General features: G+C 50.5%; 1 protein-coding gene across 2 annotated transcripts; it reads left to right on the forward strand.

The window, feature by feature from the left end:
* The first annotated feature begins 70 nt into the window (after positions 1 to 70).
* Sirt2 (sirtuin 2) lies at positions 71 to 22625 on the forward strand. 2 transcript variants are annotated; one of them, XM_034485161.2, is made up of 16 exons: positions 74 to 209; positions 980 to 1026; positions 5090 to 5138; positions 5378 to 5491; positions 10111 to 10152; positions 10251 to 10357; positions 10446 to 10502; positions 11994 to 12062; positions 16866 to 16995; positions 19422 to 19481; positions 19726 to 19781; positions 19867 to 19943; positions 20026 to 20077; positions 21603 to 21673; positions 21775 to 21841; positions 21933 to 22625. In XM_034485161.2, the coding sequence occupies exons 1-16, from the start codon at positions 74 to 76 to the stop codon at positions 22086 to 22088; spliced, it is 1290 nt and encodes a 429-aa protein (XP_034341052.1). In that variant the 3' UTR covers positions 22089 to 22625. The 2 variants fall into 2 exon arrangements, with proteins under 2 accessions (XP_034341135.1, XP_034341052.1); XM_034485244.2 differs by lacking the exon at positions 980 to 1026 and having other exon boundaries at positions 71 to 209.
* The last annotated feature ends 39 nt before the right edge of the window (positions 22626 to 22664 follow it).

Consider the following 22664-nt stretch of genomic DNA (forward strand, 5'->3'; position numbering starts at 1 on the left):
TATGGCAGCCGGCGCCTGGCCTTTTGGGATTTGTAGTTTGACAACGTGAGAGGAGCACTGTACCAAAGTGGTTATGGGACCGCGTTGCCTGCCGGGAGTTGTAGTTCTCTATCAAATCTTGGCCCCCTTGTTTCCGCTGCCGTCACGGGACAGAGCAGTCGGTGACAGTCCCGACGGCCCCCACCCCGCTCCCATGGCCGAGCCGGACCGTGAGTTAGGGTCCCTGGTGGGAGGGTGGGAGGCTCGGGCCGCGCCGGGGCCTGGCTTTGAGCTGCAGGCCCCGGGGCCCGAGGGCAGCAGGCTCGGTGGGGCGAGGGACAGGATCTGCTTGAAGGGAGTGGGATTCGGAGGGCTATTGCTAAGTGGTCGGTATTGCTAGGTTGGTGGGTTTCTGGATTGTGAAATTTCAGGGTCCGATTGCCAAGTTCTTAATGATCGCATTTCTCGCACTTTTGTTGCTGAGGACCCTTGTTGCTAAGGACCAAAGTTACCACGATCCCGGTTGCTAAGGTTGTCTGTTGTTAAGGGCAACTGTAGGATGTTCAGGGACCCCTGCGGCCCCTTTCTATCTCATTCCTTCAGTTCTTGTGCCTCTCCTAAACCTCCCACCTCCACTGCACCTCCTTTCCCACACTCAACTCTCAGTAGAAGTATCCCTACTTACGTCTCTTGAAAAACTTAGCCCTCCCTCATTCTCCCGCCTTGCACACGCTACCATATCCTGCCTAACTCTGAAACCTTCCTTCAGTCCCGTTTTGCCTGCTTTTTCCTCCTAAACACTCTCCTCCTCAGCCTTTTCACGTCACACGTTCCTCCACTCTAAAATATGCCTTTTCCCATCTCCGATAGTCTTACTACCGTCCCTGACTCCAGGATAATTAGGTTGGTGGGTCCTCTTGTCCCCTCCACCATTGTGAGCCCTTCATCTGTTTAACTATTTCCCCCCACTGTAACCACGTCTGCTCCCCCTCCTCCCCAGCCTCTGACCCTCTGGAGACCCAGGCAGGGAAGGTGCAGGAGGCTCAGGTGAGATGGGGGAAAGGGTGGAGGGAAGGAGAGAGATGGATTTGGTTCCACGTGCACACTGGGGGGAGGTGGCAAGGGAAGGCTTTTACCCAAGGGCCCTGGGCTTATGTCCCTGATTCCTAAGTCCCTCTGGGGATTAGCACAGCCTCCTGGGAGAATGGTGGCTTCTGGGGACTGTCAAGAAAATTGTATAGCCTCAACCCCTGGTTCCCTTCCATATTGTTCTCCTTTCCTACTGTTGCCCATCCCATCCTCAATCCCCTCTGAAACTCATTTTGCTGGACCTGGAAGAGACAGTTTTCCAGTTCAAACCCTAAACTCTGATCCTATGGGGTGGAGGAAAGGACCTATAGGGCTTCTTATGAAAGTATCGAAGCAGGGTGTGGTGCCAGCCACCTGTAATCCCAGCACATCTCGGGGGTGGGGGGAAAGCTGAGGTAGGAGAATGGAGAGACAACTTGGGCTCAACTCTCAAAGTTGAAACCTGGTCTCAAAAAAGGAGGGAGAGAGGGAGAGAGCATCCCCCTGGAATGCAGGGCAAACTTTGTGTGTCAGAGATCATAGAAGATTTTAGCCAAAATTTTCCTTGGTGGAACCCACAAGCTGATCTAGGTACAAGACCAAGATATAGTCACAGTATCGTAAGTGAAGTGATATGGGAGTTCCTTAGATGAGATCGGAGACGGTGTTGCATGCCGGGTATGCAGACCTGAGAGCCAGAAGGAGTAGTAACTGTCTCGGTAGTTGGTTTGCTGGGGTGGTCGTTTACTAATACTCTGCTTATATGTTAATGTACATGGCCTCATTTAATCTTTTCAGCGTCTCAGTGACAGGAAGGCCTTTCGTGGCCACGTTACAGATGAGGAACTTAATTGGTGAAGACTGTTAATTCCTGTGTCCTTTGGGTAGAGAGAAAGGAAAGGGCTTGAAATTTATGGAAAAGTAGGCTCCAAAGATGCTGTAGGTTCAGTGAAGAGGTAGATGAGCCGTCTCAAAGATGTTTGGAGACGTCTACCAATGCCTCCAGTTCTCCCGGAGGCCAAGTCACCCTAATGTACTGGAGGAATGGTCCTCCACTTTCCTAATGCTGCAGCCCTTTAATACAGCTCCTCACGGTGCAGTGACCGCCAACCATAAGGTTATTTTTGTTGCTACTTCATAACTGTGATTTTGCTACCGTTACAGACTATAATGTGAATGTCTGATATGCAGGATATCTGATATGGGACACTGGAAAGGGTCATTTGATCCCCAAAGGGATTGTGTCCCACAGGTTGTAGACCGTGCCTACAACCACTGAATGCCAGCACACTCATCCTATGAGATCACGCTTTGAAGGGAGGCAGGTGCAGAAGCTATGGTCAACAATACCTCCCATAAGTACGCAGCAGAGCTGTGACAGCCTGCTGTGGGTCTCTGCTATCTTACTTGTCTGGCTCCCAAAGGAAGGCTTAATGCCAGACCAAAAAAGGTTTCACAGTCAAAGGGGTTCTCAGTGGCCAAGAAATGTGCGGTGTCAATTGCAGTATTATCTAGATGGGGCAACACGAGCAGCAGCCTCAGTGGCCATCGGGAGAGGGAGTCAATGAACCACGTTCATCATACAATGTGTTACTGTGGAGCTACAATAAAGAATGAGGTGGGGGGCTGGAGAGCTGGCTCAGTGGTTAAGAATGTATACCACTATTCCACAGGACCTGAGTTCCATGTACCAGGCAGCTCACACGTGACTGTAACTCCAGTTCCAGGGAACCTGACTTTATGGGCACTTGCACACACATGCACAGACATACACATATACACATAATTAAAATAAAACTTAAAAAATGACATGCATCTGTAAAACATTGGGTAATATCATACTCTGGCAAGACCCATTTCTAAAACAATGAGCAAATGAACAAAAACTCATGCAGAGAAAACTCATGCGTAGAGTTTTCTCTGTCTAACTGTTGATTGATCTTACTTTGGTGTTTCGTTATCCAGAGGCTCAGGAGGCTGAAAAAGGGTTATGAGTTGGAAGCCAGGTTGGGTGAAACAGACTTGTATAAGCTCTTTTTAAGGTTTTTAATCTTTTTTAAAAATTTCATGTGCATTGGCATTTTGCCTGCGTGTAATTCTTTGTGCAGGTGTCAGATCCCCTAGAACTGGAGTTACAGACAGCTGTGTTCTGCTGTGTGGGTGCTGGGAATTGAAACAGCCAGTGTTCTTAACCAAGGAGCCATCTCTCCAGCCCTTCTTTTTAAATTTTTAAACCTTGTTTGTTTTGTTGTGTGTGGGGGTAGGATGCACACGCCACAGTACATGTGGTGATCTGAGGACAGCTGTTCTCTCCTCCCACCGACAAACTCAGGTTGTCAGCTTAGCCGCAAGCACCTTTCCCTAGTGAACCATCTTGCCAGCTTATGTAATTTTTAATATCAGTGAAGAATCGTTTTAGAGTCAGGCATGGTGGTGACACAACTCTGTAATCCCAACACCTAAAAAAATAAAAACAGATGGATCAGGAATTCAAGGTCACCCTCAGATACTTAGCAAATTGAAACCAGCCTGGGATATGTAGGACCTTGTCTCAAAACAATAAAAACAGAAGAACAACAGAAGAAAGGAGATTTGGAAACAGAGTAGGGAAGGGACGGTCTGGGGACCTTTGAGCCCCAGGGAGTTAACTGTGCTGCTCAGACTATTTGTGGCATCTGCTGCAAGGCCAGCCCTGGGCTGGCCTCAGTCAGCATTTGTTCAGTGGCAGATGGTTCTGGAAGTCCTGTTATCTAGGCTGGACATTAAGTGGTATACACAGGTCAAGTCCCTGCCCTTGTGTGGCTGATATTGTGGCACTCGGTAGATGTTTGTGATTTAGGGGAGACAGAGGGGTTAAAGAAGAGGTAGACTGCCCTAAGCAGGCCATCATCTGATCTAAGACAGAAACCGAGTCAAGGAAGCCATGGCAGGACCCCAGGAGAGAACAGGTTGAACCAGGTGGAGCTCAAGGATTGGGGGAGGGAGTCAGTGAAGGATGTTGGGAGGCTGACATCCTGGTGGGTCCACTGCGAATTGCCATGAGGGTGGTGGGGTAGGAAAGCCAACTAGGGGACAGTAAGACCACTTAGTATGGGGATTGGGAGCAGGAGCTAGTTTCAGAGTGATGCCAAGGCCACTCTGGAACATGGTTGGAGCAGGGTGGGGTCGCCTTGAGAGGCTCCTGTGTGGTGACAGAGAATTGGCATCACCAATGACTAGGGTGTGGCGTAGTAGCTGTGGCAGGTGGCCCAGGGAAGTGGAGTAGGTCAGCCGAAAGGCCCAGGGATTTGCTGCTCAACTTCACAGCAACCTCTGAGCTACATGTACAAGCTGAGACCCATGGGCTTGGAGGTCTAGCTCTAGTGGTGGTAGTCACCTAGCATGCATGAAGCCCTGGCTTCAGTCCCTAGCGTCCTGTCAGGGGGTGATGGTCGACTGGTTAGAGAGTTGGATGTGCTCCCCAACATCATGCCCGTAACCCCAGCTTTGGAGGGGTGGAGACAGGAAGATCAGAAGTTCAAGGTCACAAAGACTTCATAGCAAGTTTGAGGACAACCTGGGCTATATAAAATCCTAACTCGAAAAGCAAGTTAGGCACGTGCCTTTAATCCAACAGTCAGAGAGAGGCACGTAGTAATCTAGTGTACATAGTGAGTTCTAGGCCAACTAGGGATGTATAAAGTGACACTCTGCCAGAAGGAAAAAGGCGGGGCAAGCATGCTGGTGTATGCTTTTAGACCCAGGCCACACCGACAGATGGATCTTCAGGAGTTCCTGGTCAGCCTGGTCTGTATAGTGAGTTCTAGGCCAGCCAGAGAGACCCCATCTCGAAAGATAAGACCTAGAGGAAATCCAGGTCCCTTCTCTACAGGCAACTTTCCCAGAGCCCTCACACTGGCCCTGACTTCTTCAGGCCACCTCTCAGTCAGCGAGAGCCCTTCTCTATTGGAACCAGGTTGCCACCCATCCCTTTCCTTCCCTTCCCTTCCCCTCCCCGCTAACACCACTTCTTGGGCTTGGCCATCCCACCCGCCCCTTCCAGGATTCAGACTCGGACACTGAGGGAGGAGCCACTGGCGGAGAGGCAGAGAGTAAGTGTCCTCCTGGAGGAGGGCAGGGAGGTGATCTGGGGTCTGGGATTATAGGGTGGGGTTCTGTGGAGACTCCCTCAAAGGTACCAGGAGTGATAGCCAAAGCGTGTAACAATGGTTTGGGTCGGAGGCTGCTGGCTGTGGGAGACATTGGGAGCTCAGGTGTGGGGAGATAGTGAATCCCATGCTTGGGCCTGGCTCAATGCCCACCTGGCACTGCCTCTCTTGTTGTTGGTCAGTGGACTTCCTGCGGAATTTATTCACCCAGACCCTGGGCCTGGGTTCCCAGAAGGAGCGTCTGCTGGACGAGCTGACCCTTGAAGGAGTGACACGCTACATGCAGAGCGAGCGCTGTGAGTCCCGGACTGCTTGGCCACTTCTCCCATTCCTGACCCCAAGTGACTCCATATTTTGGGGGGTAGGAGTAGTAAGAAAGCCTGCTGTACACACCTGTAATCCCAAACTCTGAGCAGATCAGAAAAGGATCAGCATTTCAGGTTAGCCTCAGCTATACTGTGTGTTTGAAGCTAATCTGAGCTACATGGGAGTTTTCCTTAAAAAAAAAAAAAAAAAAAAAAAAAAAAAAAAAAAAAAAAAAAAAAAAAAAAAAAAAAAGGGGAGGAAACCCAGCTCTTGGGATGGAGTTTAGTAGTTAAGAGAACTGGCTGTTTTTCCAAAAGACCTGGGTTGGATTCCCAGGACTTACATGATGGCTCACAACTCTCTGTAACTCCAGTTCCAGGGGATCCTACTTATGGTCACCATGGGCATCAAGCATGCATGTAACACACAAACATTCACCAAGGCAAAATACCTATACACTTAAAAAAAACTCAGCTTGCTGGGTGGTGGTCATACATATCTTTAATCCCAGCACTTGGGAAGCAGAGGCAGGCAGATGTCTCTAGTTTGAGTCCAGCCTGGTCTACAGAGTAAATTCCAGGACAGCCAGGGCTACACAGAGAAACATTGTTTAGGGGGGAAAAAAAGGAAAGAAGAAAGAAGCTCAGCTCTAGGAAATTGAAGCCAGAGGGCCATGCCTTTGAGGGTAGCCTGTGCTACATGAGATTGTTGACTCAGAGAGAAAAGAGAGACAGGAAACTGGGACTCTAGTCAAAAGAGGAGGGTTGCAGACTCTAAGCATTGAACGTGATGGAGCTGGGCTCGAGGACGTGGTTCTCAGGCCTCATAAGTCTGTCTGCGAGGGTGAAGGAAAGTCGGGCAGCTCCTGCTCCGGCAGGGTGCCTTTGCACTTAAGAACCAGGCCACACTGGCCCAGACTGGGTCACTTGACTGTCCTGAGCCAGCTCTGAGATCCCTGTCTCTAATTGCCCCAAAACCTGAGTCACTGCTTTCTTTCTTTTTTTTCTTCTTCCTTCCTTTTGGAGTGGACAAGTAGGTGCTCAGGATGGCCCCCAGCCCCTCTGCACTCACACAGCGGGATGAGCCCCCAGCCCCTCTGCGCTCACACAGCGGGATGAGCCCCCAGCCCCTCTGCGCTCACACAGCGGGATGAGCCCCCAGCCCCTCTGCGCTCACACAGCGGGATGAGCACGGTGTCACTGAGCTGTAGCCTTAGCTCTTTCTTACTGGTCGATTGTGAATGGCTGTGAGTTAGTCACTGAAGGTCGAGCTGGGAGTACAGGCTAGCACCACTAGACCTGACTCTGGGTCCTATAAGACTCACCACAGGTATACATGCACTCAGCTTGCTGGGCTCCTGCAGTCCCAGGCTCTGCAAGCTGAGGCTAAACGTCCAGTTCCAAGGCAGCCTAGACTACATAAAAGAGGGAAATGGAATGACTGGTGGTGCACCCCTTAAATCCCAGCTCTCGGGAGGCAGAGGCAGGTGGATCTCTGAGTTCGAGGCCAGCCTGGTCTACAGAGTGTGTTCCAGGACAGCCAGGGCTACCCAGAAAAACCCTGTCTCAAAGAGAGAGAGAGAGAGAGAGAGAGAGAGAGAGAGAGAGAGAGAGAGAGAGAGAGACTGAGAGAGACTGAGAGACTGAGAGAGAGACTTAGGAGTTATCTCAGCTCCCACACAAGAAGCCCAGCGCTTGTAATTCCAGGGCTGGGAGGCAGAAGCAGGAGGCGCCAAGCCTAGATCCCATGAGAGACGATGGGGATATGCAGGATGGCTGCTCCACAGGCCAAGCCTGTCACCTCAGCTGGATCCCTTGGACCCCTACTGTAGCAGGAGAAAAGTGGCTCTCACCAGTTGTCCTCTCACTTCCTCCCCCATGTTTGCTATGAAATGCACACACAACAAACTGTGTAAAACACCAAAAAAAAAACCAAACAAAAACCCGAAAACCAGGTGGATGGCCCCGGAGAAATATCACACACACACACACACACACACACACACACACACACACACACACACACACTGAAGAGATAAATGATTAAAACAGGACCCAATCTCTTGAGAGATATAGAAGTGTTTGCTATGGTGTTATTACAGGAAGCTTGTCTCAGATGTGCTGTTTAGAAGCCAGCTAGCTGGGTCACTGTGAAATTTATATTTCTTGTTGAGGTCAAGTCACCAAAGTCTGAGAAACCAGGCCCTCACAGTCCTCGTTGGGAACAATGCAGCTTTGAGGGTCCTGAACAGCCCTTTGTTGAGGCCGTCTTCTCCAGTTTCCCCTTTGCCCAGCTGTTCATCACTCCTTGGCAGCCAGGATGGCAGCTGAACCTCCCTCTTCTGCGACAGGCTGGGCAGCCACCTGCAGAGAAAGCCCACACGGTGGCCAGGAGGTGCTGGTCCTTTCTCTTACACTCCAATCTTAGACCCCAGCCTATAGGTGCTGGTGAAGGACGTGACATAAATGTTGATTAAGCAGACCCTTGCTGCTTGCCAGACTCTGGGCTAAGTGTCTTACAAAGCATTCTTGTACCTAATTACCACAGAATAGCTGTGAGGTCTTTCTAGAAGTAAGCTGAACAGAAGAGGAAACTGAGTCACAGAGAGATTGTGACTGTGAACATATGGCAAGGGGCACAATCAGGGCCCTTGAAGACCGGTCTGGCTCTGTAGCTGTGGCAAGCTTTGAACTGAAGGTTATCTTGCCTCAGTCTCTCAGTATTACAGTTCTACCACACCCAGTCTCAATGCCCACGATCTCCAGTCAGACATGGGCCACTAACATCCTAAAGAAGCTGGGTGCATAGGCTGTAGCAGACTTTTGTTGTTGTCATTTGTTGTTTTGTTTTTGTTTTTCCTGTGTAAGAGACCTCGCTGGTGTGAAATTTACTTTGTAGACCACACTGTCCTCAAACTCACAGGATCTGCCTCTGCCTCCCAAGTGCTAGGAATAAACACGCGTGCCACTATGCCTGGTTTAAACATTATTTTTGAGTGTGTGTGGTGTGGGCATTACTGTAGGTGCATGTGTGATATTGACTGTTTGCCACGGGACAGCTTCCAGGAGTTATTTTTTCCTTCTACCATGTAGTTTCCAGAAATCAGGCTTGGCAGCAAGTGATTTACCCACTGAGCCATCTCACCAGCCCTGTGGCAGGCTGACCTTTGTTCATACTTGCTGTCCCTTAAACAGAACACCCCAGGGGTGCCCAATTCATGGGACACCACACTTGTGTCTGTCCATCAGCTGACAGACAGATGCCGGGGCTCTGTGTGGCTGGGCTGCTGGCCAGGCAGCAGCTGGGGCCGCTACAGAGCTATTCCTTCCCAGCTCTGTCTTGTGAATGGATTCACCCATACCATCCTCTAATAGTTCTTTTCTAAGAACTATTAAAAACCAAGAGCAGAGCCCTCATGAGAATACGAACCATGGATCTGAAGAAGCTAAATACAATTGAGGAGCTGGAGGTGAGGCTCAGTTGACAGAGTGCCTGCTTAGCACACACAGGCGCCTGGGTTCAATCCCCGGCACCACACACAACAGTGGGCGTGGCTTGGCTCAGCTCAGTGGCGTTCTTTCCTCCCAACCCTCCTAAGGTAGAGGTGTGTAGGTCACTGTGAGTTTTCCTCCTGAGACCCTGTCTCAAAGAAAGAAAAGAACAGCTGGACACAGTAGCCATGCTGGCACTTAAAGATGGAAGCAGGAGGATCAGGAGTTCAAGGCCATCCTTGGCTGGCTGCACAGTGAATTTAATGCTTGCCTGACCTCCATGAGGCCCTGTCCAAAAAATAAAGGAGCAGACTTCAGGTGGCCTTTGTGTGAACAAAGCAATGTGCTGAACGGATGCGTACCCCACTCTAGAAACAGGTCACAGCCAGCCATCCCAGCACCTGGGAGGCTGAGGTGGGAGCTGCAGGATTCCAGGCCAGCCCAGGGTACAGAGGGAGGCACTTTCTCAAACCCAGAGAAAACAGAAAATAGCAGGCATGTTGGTGCTCACCATAACACCAGCACCCAAGAGGTAGAGCCAGGAGGGTCAGAAATTCAAGGTCATCCTTAACTACACAGAAGGCTCAAAGTCAGCCTTGGCTGCATGAAACCTTGTCTCAAATTTCCTTTTTTAAAATACATTATTTCTGTTTATGTGCGTGCGTGCGTGCATGCGTGCGTGCGTGCGTGCGTGCGTGCGTGCGTGCGTGTGTGTGTGTGTGTGTGTGTGTGTGTGTGTTTTGAAACAGGGTTTCTCTGTATCTCTTTGGCTGTCTAGAAACTTACTCTATAGACCAGACTGGCCTCAAACCCACAGAAACCTGCCTGCCTTTGCCACACCACCACCTCTTGACCCAAAAGTAATTTTTTAAAGTCATACAATATTGTACCTAGAAGATAAGTTGTCAGAATTTGGTTTGGGTTGATTTTCAAGGTTCTAGAGATGGACTCAAGGCCTCAAACCAGCCATCTCTGTACTGCTGACTAGGCCATCTGCTGTCCCTTCTGGTTGGCTGTTTCCTCACCTGTAATGTGAGCTTGCCAATACCATCCTCCCCACCACCAACAATATGTGTAGGAGGGAAACCTTCGCACATGACATCAATTCTCTGCTCCAGGTCGCAGGGTCATCTGTTTGGTGGGAGCCGGAATCTCCACGTGTAAGTGTCCCTTCCTTCAAGCCACTCCTGGTGTTGGGGGTGCCTGGAAGAGTTCCTGCACTTAGGGCTCAAACCTCTGACTGAGCGTGCCTTCCTAGCCGCAGGCATCCCTGACTTCCGGTCCCCAACCACTGGTCTCTATGCTAACCTGGAGAAGTACCACCTTCCTTACCCAGAGGCCATCTTTGAGATCAGCTACTTCAAGGTAGACTGCTGAGAAGAGGGGAGGTGGGTCCCAACTCCAGTCCTCATCTTACCTGGGACATGTGGCCCTCTGGTTCTCTCTCCCACAGAAACATCCGGAACCCTTCTTTGCCCTTGCCAAGGAGCTCTATCCCGGGCAGTTCAAGGTGAGGTCTTTTTCTGCAGGGGAGATTGGGAAGAGTAGGCATGGGAAGCAGGCTCTTTTTGGGCCCTTCAGACAAGCCTAACATGATTAAGAACCTAGCCTCTGGGGCCAGCAAGATGGTTCCATGGGTAAAGGTGCTTGCTACCAAACCTGATGACCTGAGTTCAGTCCCTGGAACCCTCCTGATTGAAGGAGAGAACTGACTCTATTGTGTTCTCTGACCTCCACATATGCACTGTGGCAAGTGCACACCCCAGATGGATAGATGGATAGATGGATGGATAGATACCCTAGATAGATAGATAGATAGATAGATAGATAGATAGATAGATAGATAGATAGAGTGTTGTTAAAGAAAAAAGAAAAGAATGATGTAAGTTCTGGCCAGATGTGACAGTTCACTCCCATTAAGTGTGGCATTTGGGAGGCAGAGACAGGAAACTTTCAAATGCAAGGTGAGCCAAAACTGCAGAGACCCTGTATCAAAAGTAAAAAAGAAAAGAAAAGAAAAGAAAAGAAAAGACAAGTGTAAAGGTGGAGGAGGTGGAGATATGGCTCTGTGTTAAAGAGCAGATGGTATTCTTGTAGAGGACCAGGGTTCAATTCCTAGCACCCACATCAGGAGGTTCACAACCCCTGTAACTCCAGCTCCAGGGAGCCTGACCCTTCTGGCCTCTGTAGCACTGGAACTCACCTCCGTATACCAACACAGACCCACACACATAAGAAAGGAATGCCTGGTGTGGTGGTGCACACCTTTAATTCCAGCACTTGGTGGGGCTGGAACGATAGCTTAGCAATTCAGTGTATTGGCTGCTCTTCCAGAGGACCTGGGTTCAGTTCCAATACACACATGGCAGCCTACCACTATCTATAACTCCAGTGCCAGGGGATCTGACACCCTCATACAGACACACATGCAGACAAAACACCAGTCAATGCACATAAAATAAAAATAAACAGATCATTTAAAAAATTCCAGCTCTTGGGAGGCAGAGGCAGGAGGATTTCTGTGAGTTTGAGGCCAGCCTGGTTTACACAGCAAATTCCAGGCCTACCTAGAGAGACTCTGTCTCAAAAATCAAATAAATAAATAAATAAATAAATAGCAAAATAAACAATTTTAGGAAAGTAAAAGAAAGGAGGAGTAGGTGTTGGCCTGGACGGCCTGGCCTCCTTGCTGGTCCCTTATCTCTTTACCCTGTAGCTCTGGGCCTCTCAGTTTAGCCAACTGTAAGAAAGCTGCTGAGATTATCAGGAAGGGCTGAGACCGAAGCCTGGCTGTGAGCCTGACTCTGCAGTTTACCGATTGGTGATGCCAACAAGCCACCACCATGCCCTTGCCTGGGTCTCCTCATCTGTGGTATGAGAGAAGGCATGCTCATCCTCGCTGGGCCACTGTGTTGGGGCCATGGGGCAGAATGGACCAACGGCATGGCCTGGGATGGCGTGGCCTGGGACATTCCCATCAGCACTGTTACTCTTCTCTCAGCCAACCATCTGCCACTACTTCATCCGCCTGCTGAAGGAAAAGGGGATGCTGCTGCGCTGCTACACTCAGGTAGGCGGGGGCCGTGGGCAGCACTGCAGTAGCCTGAATGGGTCTTGGAACGCTTAGTCAGAGCTGGAGCAACACAGGCAGGCACAGGACCAGCAACCAGGGCTCAGCTAATTGTAGTGAGTGACTACAATAGGCCACTTCCTCTTGGCCTCAGTTTCCCCTTTATAAAATAGGGGATAGAAACAGGATAGATTGGTACTCATGGGAATTAGAAGGAAGGAATTCAAGGCTGCTGGATGGTAGTGGCACATGGCTTTAATTCCAGTACTCGGTAGGCAGATGCAGGCAGATCTCTGTGAGTTTGAGGCCAGCCTGGTCTGCATAGCAAGTTCTAGAAGAGGCAGGACTACCTCTTCTACCCTGTCTTGAAAGACCAAAACAAAGACCAGCCTTCAGGATGTAAGACTGTATCTCTAAATTAATTGGTTAGTCGGTTAATTAAAATATAAACTTAACAAATATAAGAACTTTTAAATATAAAAGAAGTCAGAACAGCTTCAGGCCCTCTCAAGTCTGTTGTGAGGTGACAGGCCACAGGACATCCCACGCTTACTGCGAAAGGCCTCTGGCTCTGAGGGAACACCATCCATACCACAGCCACACCACATCAGGAAACTGGGACCATCTTCTGAGAGATGACACAGTATCGTAAGGGAGGTGGGCTTCTTCTTTGTCCACTTCTGAGCCTGCCCATGAATACAGTGGCTGATGGGACACTGGCCACACTGGGGTCAGGGTGCTCAAGCTGCTGGCTTGTAGATCAGCAACTAGAAAAAAAGTTTGTGTCTCTATGCATTTCATCGATGTGTGGAAGTTCAGGCTGCTCTGTGGCAGCATACATGTGTGCTAAAAACGACGTCTCAGAACACAAATTGGCCAAGCAAAGTAGCATACACTTGTAATCTCAGTACTTGGGAGGCTGAGAAAGGGGCTGATCATGAGTTCAAGGCCAACCTGGGCTACATAGAGAATTTAAGGTCATACTGGCTCTATAGCCAACCCTAACCCCTCCCGACCCCCCCCCCCCCAAAAAAAAGGGAAAAAGGGAAAAAATCTCTCAAAATTGTAAAGAAAAGTTCATGCTTGCATACAGGTAAGTTTCTTCAGGCCTGATTAAGTTCTTGCAATGTCAGACACGGCCACCAGGGGGAGGATGAGTTCAAACTTTTGGGGCCAGATGGCTGGAGGCCCTAGCTGGGGAAGAGACAGCTTACTCCTTCCAGGTACTGCTCAAGCTCAGGACACTCGTAACTCAGAGAATCAGCCTCATTCACAGAACAGGGCTCAGACCTGATACTAACACCAGCTCCCTTGAAGCCCCATACTTCCTGCATGTGCTTTCATGTCCCTCTGGCACCCTTGTTTGCTAGCCTCTATGACAACAGATGTCCACCCAAGTATGAGGCCCTACCAGTGAGCTGAGCAGACACCCCTGCCCTCCTGGTGCTAATCGTCTCATATGTGTGACAAGAACAAGAGGGATGATGAGTCATAGACCTAGGATGTCAGATGGTACCGAGACTGAACACTTCCACAGGAGGCAGGTCCGGGGGGTTGTATGAGTGGGGTGCTGGTGCGCACACACAGGCAGGGAAGCCTGGCCAGAAGGTGACATTAAGACAAACACCTGAGAGCTGGAGGGGAAGGAACCTTCAGGCAGAGGCTCACTATGGCTGGATGGGGACAGGGGAAGGGAGTCACAGAAAGCAGGCAGGAAACTGCTGTGCTGGTCCAGCCAAGGCAGATGGAAGATGGACCTTCAGGGAGGGCCACTGTTGCAGAAAAACATGGCTAGGCATCTCCTGGATGGTGGCAGTTTCTCAGCTGAGCACCTTCTGTGCTTTCCTGAGACCGGGAGAAGGGCAGATGTCAAGAGATGCTGTTGAACCTTGAAACCCTGGAGATAGCCACATAGAGGTTGGGGGGCAGCTGGACGTGGAGCCTGGGCTGAGCAGAAAGGCAGTGAGTGGCCAGAGAGGCAGCAGACAGTGGAGAAATTGAGGCCTCAGACAAAGCCACCACAGGCATGCTCAGTGTGGAATATGCAGCTAGCTACCAACTGTCTGCAGTGTTGTTTTAACTTGAGTATAGTTGGTGTGTGTGTGTGTGTGTATGTGTGTGTGTGTGTGTGTTTCCAAGTATACACAGACATGTGCAGGCATGCCACATCAAAGGTTTGGAGGTCAAAAAAAAAAAAAAAAAAAAAAAAAAAAAAAAAAAAAAAAACCCAAAGCTACGCATGTAGTGCATGACTTTAAAACCAGCACACAGGAGGCAGAGGCAGGCAGATCTCTGTGAGTTCTGGACCAGCCTGAAGTTTGGAAGTCAGAGGACAACTTGCAGGAGTCAGTTCTTTCCTTCTGTCATGTGGGTCTTGAGGATGGAACTCAGGTCATCAGGCTTGGTGGCAAGCACCTTCATCTGAGCCAGCTCACTGGCTCCACACATATACTTTAAAAGGAGATCTATTTTTATTTCATGTTTATGGATGTTCTGTCCGCATGTATGTCCAGGATCCATGTGTGTGCAGTACCCACAGTGGCCAAGAGAGGGCGTTAACAGGCGTGTGCTACCATGTGGGCACTGGGAACCAAACTGGGGGCTTCTGGGAGAACAACCAGCACTCTTAACTGCTGGGCCATCCCTCCAGCCCCACACATACATTTTTGTAAAATATCTAAAGGTGGAAAAAAATGTTCCACTTGCCCCCTTTGTGGTCAGTGTTTTTCCTTCTAAGCCTCAGTCACCATTTGAGTCACTGACCCACTTTCTGGAGCACAGCAACTCCGCCTCTGAGTTGTGCCGACACAGCATCTTTGAAGGTGTGCAGTGCTGTTTTTAGCCCAGGGCACAGGAACCCATTCTCACATTCAGTCACTGTGATCATTCAAGCCCCTGGGGTCCCCACAGAAGAATGGCTCCAGATCCTTCAAGTTATGTATATGAAGTTCATCCTCCAGAAAGTTCTCTACATGCCCCCCAGCCAGCGTCTTGTCTGGGGACCCCCTCTGTACCCATAGAGTAGCAACATACGTTTTAAAAGCTGAAGATTAGTCTTTTTCTTTTTTTTCTTTCTTTCTTTTTTTTTTTTTTTGGTTTTGGTTTTGGTTTTGGTTTTCAAGACAGGGTTTCTCTGTATAGCCTTGGCTGTCCTGGAACTCACTCGGTAGACCAGGCTGGCCTCGAACTCAGAAATCCGCCTGCCTCTGCCTCCCAAGTGCTGTAGTCTTTTTCTTTTTTCCCTTTTACTTTGGGTGTGTATCTGCTGTGTTATATAGGCCACAGGGCTTCCGGCATGCTGGTGAAATGCAGTGAGCCACACGCCCAGCCCAGGCACGACCTGAGCTTGTGATCTGCCTCACCTCCCTGTAGCTGAGATTACAGGCTTGCTCTGCTAACCCAGCTCAACTGTGCAGATATTGGGTAGAGGCAGCAGTCTACCACATCATCATGAGGGGAAACTGCAAACCAACCCAGGCCCCCATGATGCACATCACTGATGTGCAGTGGATCGATGTCAGAGGCACGCACAACTCAATGTATATTCAACTCACAGTGGGCTTATCAGGACAGAGCCCCATCACAAGGGAAGGAGCATCTCTGTGGATACATGGATACAGGCCAACATGACCTGAGATTTCAGGCATCTCCCTAGACCCTAAACCATGTTTCCATGGATACAGAGGCTGCCTGAGGTAGTTCTGTGAGCCCTTAGCTGTTTGCATGTGTGCTGCTTACTCCCCAGTGAAGGACCTGGTAGCCTGAGCCAACAACAAAGCAGATGCAGGATCTGTGAGTGCAAGGTATGGCGGTGCTCTCCTGTAATCCTGGTACTCTGGAGTGTGGCGGTGCTCCCCTGTAATCTCTAGAGGGAGGTTCTCAAGTTTGAGGCGGTCTCAAAAAACCATACCATCCCCCAAGAGACAAAGAAGTCATTCTGTTGTTTTATTTTTCATTTATTAGTTTGTATTACATTTATTTAGTGTGTATGTTGAGTTCAGCGGACAAGTGAAGGAAGGTGTTTGCTTCTACCATGAGGTTTCCAGGGCTCAAAGCCAGGTTGTTATGTTGGTGGCAAGGGCCGTTGCCTGCTGAGCTGTCTTGTCAGCCCTTACTGTGGCTTTTCAAGACAGGTGCCAGTCTTGAAAATTCCTCACCGTGTTCCTCAGAACACTAGCTCACATTTATAGCAATCTAGAATTATAGAATTATGGCCACCATGCCTGGCTTTATTTATTTATTGCTTGTTTATGTCACTGTTTTGAGGCAGGTCTTCCTATGTAGCCCCGGCTGGCCCGACACTAACTGTGTAGCCTCAGCTGACTTTAAACTTAAAGCAGTCCTCCTGCCTCAGCCTCCAATTGCAGGGTTTACAGGCAGCCACCACCACTGCTGACCTGATTCACTTTATTTGTGGTAATGCTTGGCCAGAGCTGTCGCATATAAACTGTTCAGGTGGGGTCCCCACAAGGAAGCCACATCTGAGGGGACACTGAAGATAGGTACATTTATTTCAATAAATTTGTGGCAAATGGAGGGAATGTGTGTGGCTTTCTAACAAAAGAACTCATCTGAAAAATAGAGGCAGTGACCCAAGTTTACAGAAGAATATCACATGGGGCCCACGATGGCAGTGGGGCTGCCTTAGACACCTGTGCCTGGGATCCTTTAGCAGCCTTTGGTGGTCCCACCGGGAAAGTGGGCATTTTCCACATATCCTTACTCTGCCCCTGATCCCCCTGCAATGCCACTTCTCAGAGCCACCAGGGTTGGCTGTCTTCCTGACCTCCCCTCTTCCTCTAGAACATAGACACGCTGGAACGAGTGGCAGGGCTGGCGCCCCAGGACCTGGTGGAGGCCCACGGCACCTTCTACACATCGCACTGCATCAACACCTCCTGCAGAAAAGAGTACACGTTGAGCTGGATGAAAGGTGAGGCTGGTCTTCACGGGCAGGCGGGTCATGCTTCCCACCGCTTGCCATGCCATAGCCAGGCTCCAAGGGGCTGGGCGCCAGTGTCGTCTGCTTCGTTCTTTGGCTCTTGCCACTCAGTGAGTTGGTGGGTTTCTTTTGAAGCTAGGCTCCCCTGTGTCGCCCAGGCTGACTTGGAGCTTGGAGCTTGCACTTTCGACTCAGTCTCACTATTACTGAGATTGCCGGCATGAGCTGTGGCACGTGGCTGCCTTGTTTTTTATGGTAGCTGTAGAAGCCCAAGGATTCAAGGTGGCGGCAGGTCTTTGCTCCGTGCCACCCCTCTGCTGGGCTGTCATACATATGAACCACAGAGCACGGCCAACCACGTGGGGACTCAGTGTAGACTCACATCCTCAGCGGTCACACAGACTCTGTGTCTCTGGGGTATTTACTATCTTACATAAAAGTTCTTGCATCAGGGCAAACAAAGCTACATTCTGAGGAAGGCATTGCACAGTAGAACCTTGTGAAGCGAGGACGCCTGTGTCTACGTCCCACATGACGCCACTGGCTCCATGTGTCCACTGAGCACCAGGATGGGCCTCTTGAACCAAAGAATCTGTTCTCTGCTTCCAGCATGCGGGGCCCGGGAGCTGAACTCAGGCTGTCAGGCTTGAAGATGGAGCTTTTTACCATCTGATCCACCTTGCTGGCCCAGAACAGTTTAATTTTTCTTATTTTGTTAAAAAGATGGGGTCTCTAGTTTCATTAAATTTTTGTTAATTTAAATTGTAGAAGTCACACAGGAGCCATAGTGTATGCCTATTAGCCAATTGCTTAGGAGATGGAGGTAGGAGGATCAGGAGTTCAGGGCTAGCCTTGGCTACATAACCAAGTTCCAGGCCAGGCTGGGCTACATGACAAAAATGAAAATAAAAGGTAATAAATTTTACATAGGTCTCACGTGGCTCAGACTTCCATATTGGACAGGGCAGGAGGAGCTTGTGGAGAGGGAAGCTGGATGCTGTACTGTAAGACAAGTGCTGGAAGCACACATGACAGGGCTCACTGCTGTCACTGCTGTCACGGCCCCCAGGCCTGACGGCCAGCACCAGCCTCTTTCTGGCAGCCATTGTGCTGAGCCTGAAGCTGCTGTGTCACTCTGGGAATCCATTTCTATATTCTCTATGCTGACCTCACAAAGCCTCTGGTGTCCCCTTGAGATCAGAACAGCTGTGGCCTTTGTAGCAGGACCCTGGGAGGTGGCTTTTCTGACAGAATGCCAGCCAGCTGCCCCCAGACTGAGGGTTCCTGAGCAGCTCAAGTGTGCACAGCTGGGGGTGACAGACAATGGACATCACCCCTTTATGTCCTGTGGAATCGCGTCTACCACCCACAGAATAGCATGTTTGTGCAGAAATCCCCTCAGTGGCTGCCTTGAAAGCTTCGCCCTGTGAATGATGGATGAGTGGCCGAGCGAGTGCGCTCCAGTCCTATGGGCTGCAGGTGACAGATGTGAGTTCAGATCCCTGACCCAAAAGTAAGGAGGAGTCAGGGTCTGCCACAGAGTCCGAGGGTGGGAAACAGATGGCCTTGAGGTTTGACTCAACCCAAGACTATCTGTATGTCCTGCCCTGACCCAGGGGCAGATAGGACTGTCCCCAGGACCCATTGGGACGGCTGACTCCCATTTCTCAGAGGTCTGGTGGAGTCCAGGGGCAACTGTCTGGGGCAGATGGGTTTGCCCCTGTATATGCCCTCTCATTCACTAGCTGTGGTGCTGCCAGCCACCCCTGGATGCCTGGAGATGAAGGACAGCTCTCTAAGAAGCAAGCTCTTCTCTGGGAAGCAGGAAGGCCAGACCAGGAAATGCCCTAGTAGTAGGCTGTGCTGCATGTTCTGTGGTGCTGGGGATCAGACTAGGGCACTTAGGTCAGATGCTCTACCACTGGCCACACCCACAGCCGCCACGCTGGGCGACTCAAGGCAGGCATCTACTGATGAGCCATCTTGGGGCTTGTGGTTAAATATTAATATTTATTCGTGTGTATGTAAGTGTGTGTGTGTAGGTTTGCACATGGCATAGCATGCCTGTGATGTCAGAGGACAATCTGCAGTTGTTTCTCTCCTTTTAAATGTGGGTTCTGGGGACGGAACTCAGGTCGCCAGGCTTGGCAGCACATCCCTGTACACACTGAGCCACTTTGCTGCCCAGCTCTTGGTTTTTTGAGATGTTGTCTTATTGTGTAGCCAAGGCTGGCCAGGAACTCACAATTCTCCTGTTTAATTCTTCCCCAAGAAGGCTCGTGGTGTGCGTCACCGCCACTGCCTGGGATGCATTTCTGTGACAGTAGGGAGGGGCAGAAGAGGGCTGCTCCAGCATTTGCAGCAGCCCTTGGGGAGCCTCACACCTCGATGGCTCTTTCTCCCTCTTTCCCACCCAGAGAAGATCTTCTCAGAAGCAACTCCCAAGTGTGAGAAATGTCAGAGCGTGGTAAAGCCTGGTGAGCCTCAGGGCCGGGGGGCTCGGGGCGTGGGACTGGAGCTGGGGCCCCTTTCCTCCACTGGCCCTCACATACCCCAAATCTGACCACTCTGCTACCTGGCCCATCCCCTACTGTTCTGCAGAGGGTGGGTATCTGTCTGTTCCCCCCCCCCACCTCAGTTGGGCCCTGACTCCTGACTGTTCTCGATCTGTCTCCCATGTCTCCTCCTGTCCCTGTGTCCCTCTGTCTCTTTCCACCTCAGATATCGTGTTTTTCGGTGAGAACCTCCCATCGCGCTTCTTCTCCTGCATGCAGTCAGTAAGTGTCCACTCGAGGCTTGGCCCATGTGAGGGGACAAAGCCAGAGCAGTGGGGTCCAAGTCCTTCCTGGTTACTCCCCACAGGACTTCTCAAAGGTGGACCTCCTCATCATCATGGGCACGTCCCTGCAGGTGCAGCCCTTCGCATCCCTCATCAGCAAGTAGGTTGAGGAGGATGGGACTGGGGGTCAGCTGGGGACAGGGCACCAGGGCATATCCTCAATCTCAGCTCCCCTTTCCCAGGGCACCACTAGCCACCCCACGGCTGCTCATTAACAAGGAGAAGACAGGCCAGGTAAGTCTCCCTCAGCTTCCCTCTCCCTCCACTTACTTTGTCCCTTCCTCATTTCACTGCCTCCTCAGGAGGACAGGACAGGTCTCTGTGTCCTGCCTGGAGAGCATCAGTGCCTTAGACTTGCCAGTTCTGGCAGGAGAACATGGGAGTTGTGCTGTGCCCTGGGCCAACCTGATGCTTTGGGCCTCTGTGTCATTCTGGATTCCTTTGAGCAAATGACAAAACTGTGCCTTGAACCTGCTAAAGCCCAAGTGCTTCCCAGGACCCAGGAGACAGTCCAGGCATTATCATTCTAGAACCCTCTCACATAGCAAAATCTGGGGCCTCTCAAGTCCCTCATATGAAGAAGCAGAATGTTTGTCTGGACAGTCTCCTGAAGATGCTAAGCTGTGTCTACAGGATGTGGAGCGGTGTGAACTCAGGAGATAGGCTCCCAAGCAGCCCTGTCCTCTCAAACACATGGTGTAATTGAAGGTGACCTCGAACTCCTAATCTTCCTGCCACTGCCTTCCACTTTCTGGCGTGCCAAGCCTGCGCCCCACACCTGGCTGTGCTGTTTGGTTTGCAGTAGTTGAAGTTGCTTGCCATGTGCATGAGATCCCGAGTTTAACCGCCAGCAGCCACATAAAACTCCAGGCACGGTGTGTGCAGTCCCACACTGGAGAGGCAAAGATGAGTGGGTCCCTGGGGCTCACTGGACAGCCAGTCTCACATAGTCATGAATTCCAGGCCAGTTGAGAAATGTCTAAAAAAGAATGTGTTTGGGCTGAGGAGATAACTCGGTGGCAGTGTTTGCCTGGCATATACAAGGCCCTGAGTTCAATCCTTAGCACTGCCAAAAAAAAAAAAAAAAAAAAGTATATATGCATAATGTATATGTATCTAATTTTTGGAGTGGAGAGATGGCTCAGTGGTTTAGAGCACTTTGTGTTCTTCCAGAGTTCAGTTCCCAACACCCATGTCAGGTGGCTCACAACTGCCTTCAACCGCAGCTCCTGGGGATCTGATGGATGCCCTCTTCTGGCCTTTTTGAGCACCCAACATAAAGGGCATACATACAGTTAGATAAAAATAAGCCAAGTGGTGGTGGTGCACACTTTAATCCCAGCACTTGGTAGACAGAGGCAGGTGAATCTCTGAGACCAGCTTGGTCTACTTAGTGAATTCCATATCAGCCAGGAATCAATCAATCAATAATTAGATAACTCCTAAGAAACTGTACACACAGTTGGCCTCTTGGTTGACCTCTGGCCTGACCTCCAGGTCCACATGTATACACGCATAGACACATACCACATAAACACACACACACACACACACACATTAGTAAATAGAAAAATAAGGCTAGATGTGGTGGGGCACACCTTTAATCCCAGCGCAGAGGAAAGATGGATCTTTGTGAGTTCAAGGCTAGCCTGGTCTACAGAGTGAGCTCCAGGACAGCCAGTGAGACCCTGTCTTGGAAATAAGCATAAGGCAGGTCTGGTGGCTCAGGGCTGTGCCCTTAGCTGTCCTCTCTCCACAGACGGATCCCTTCCTGGGCATGATGATGGGCTTGGGAGGTGGCATGGATTTTGACTCCAAGAAGGCTTACAGGTGAGGCTGGGCTGGGTACAGCGGCTTGAGAGGGGTGGGTTGAGGAGAGACAGAAGGCTGGCCAGGCCCAGCCTGCTCTCTCACTCCTGCTCACACTGCAGGGACGTGGCCTGGCTGGGTGACTGTGACCAAGGCTGCCTGGCTCTCGCTGACCTCCTCGGATGGAAGGTGAGGAGCTGGGGACCCCCAGCCTACCCCCAGCCCAGTCCCATGGGGATGTACAGTAACCTCTGACTTCGATCAACTTTGCCCCCTACAGAAGGAGCTGGAAGACCTTGTCCGGAGGGAGCATGCCAACATAGATGCCCAGTCAGGGTCACAGGCCCCCAACCCCAGCACCACCATCTCTCCTAGAAAGTCCCCACCTCCTGCCAAGGAAGCGGCCAGGACCAAAGAGAAAGAGGAACACCAGTAACCACTACCTCCCACGCAGGACAGCGGAGTCCCAGCCAGCACTGGTCCCCCTAACATGTAGCTTGTGTGAGCTCAGAGACCCTTCGTTCTCTTAACCACTTTCTTGAAACCAGGGTCCCCAACTCAATCCCAGAAAAGTCTAATATACCTAAGGGCTGAGGCCTGTGCTAACCGCAGCCCACAGCCTCTAACCGCCCAGGGCAAGAAGCAGCCTCCCCTAACTTCTAATTATTCCCAGAGAGCAGGTTACCCCAAAACTCCTAACAGTGCCAGAATAAGGCATTTCTCTGTGGTTTTCAGAGGGTCCTATGGTTAAATCAAATTAACCTACCCCAATAGGGTCTGGACCCTCCAAATATAACTTCACTCAAGGGGGTAGGGCCTTGTGGGATCTCTGAGCCTGAAGGCCTGCTAACTCTCTGCCTCCAACAAAGTGGGTACTGGGCTCCATTTCCTGGGGACCCACTTGCCAGCTGTTGGTAGATGAACAGGAGACCTTGCTTATTAGAAACATTAAAAAACAAAGCAAAGCAACTAACCATGAGCTGTGTGGCCTCTGCTTCTTTTAGTGGGTACT

Source organism: Arvicanthis niloticus, chromosome 1, assembly GCF_011762505.2.
Source record: "Arvicanthis niloticus isolate mArvNil1 chromosome 1, mArvNil1.pat.X, whole genome shotgun sequence".
Taxonomy (NCBI): Eukaryota; Metazoa; Chordata; class Mammalia; order Rodentia; family Muridae; genus Arvicanthis; species Arvicanthis niloticus.

Excerpts from the sequence above, each read along its gene's own strand:
- Sirt2 (XM_034485161.2), top strand. The coding sequence starts at position 74 with ATGGGACCGCGTTGCCTGCCGGGAGTTGTAGTTCTCTATCAAATCTTG. Across the intron at positions 16,996-19,421 it reads CACGTTGAGCTGGATGAAAG|AGAAGATCTTCTCAGAAGCA; the intron begins GTGAGGCTGGTC and ends TTTCCCACCCAG. Across the intron at positions 19,782-19,866 it reads TCTTCTCCTGCATGCAGTCA|GACTTCTCAAAGGTGGACCT; the intron begins GTAAGTGTCCAC and ends TACTCCCCACAG.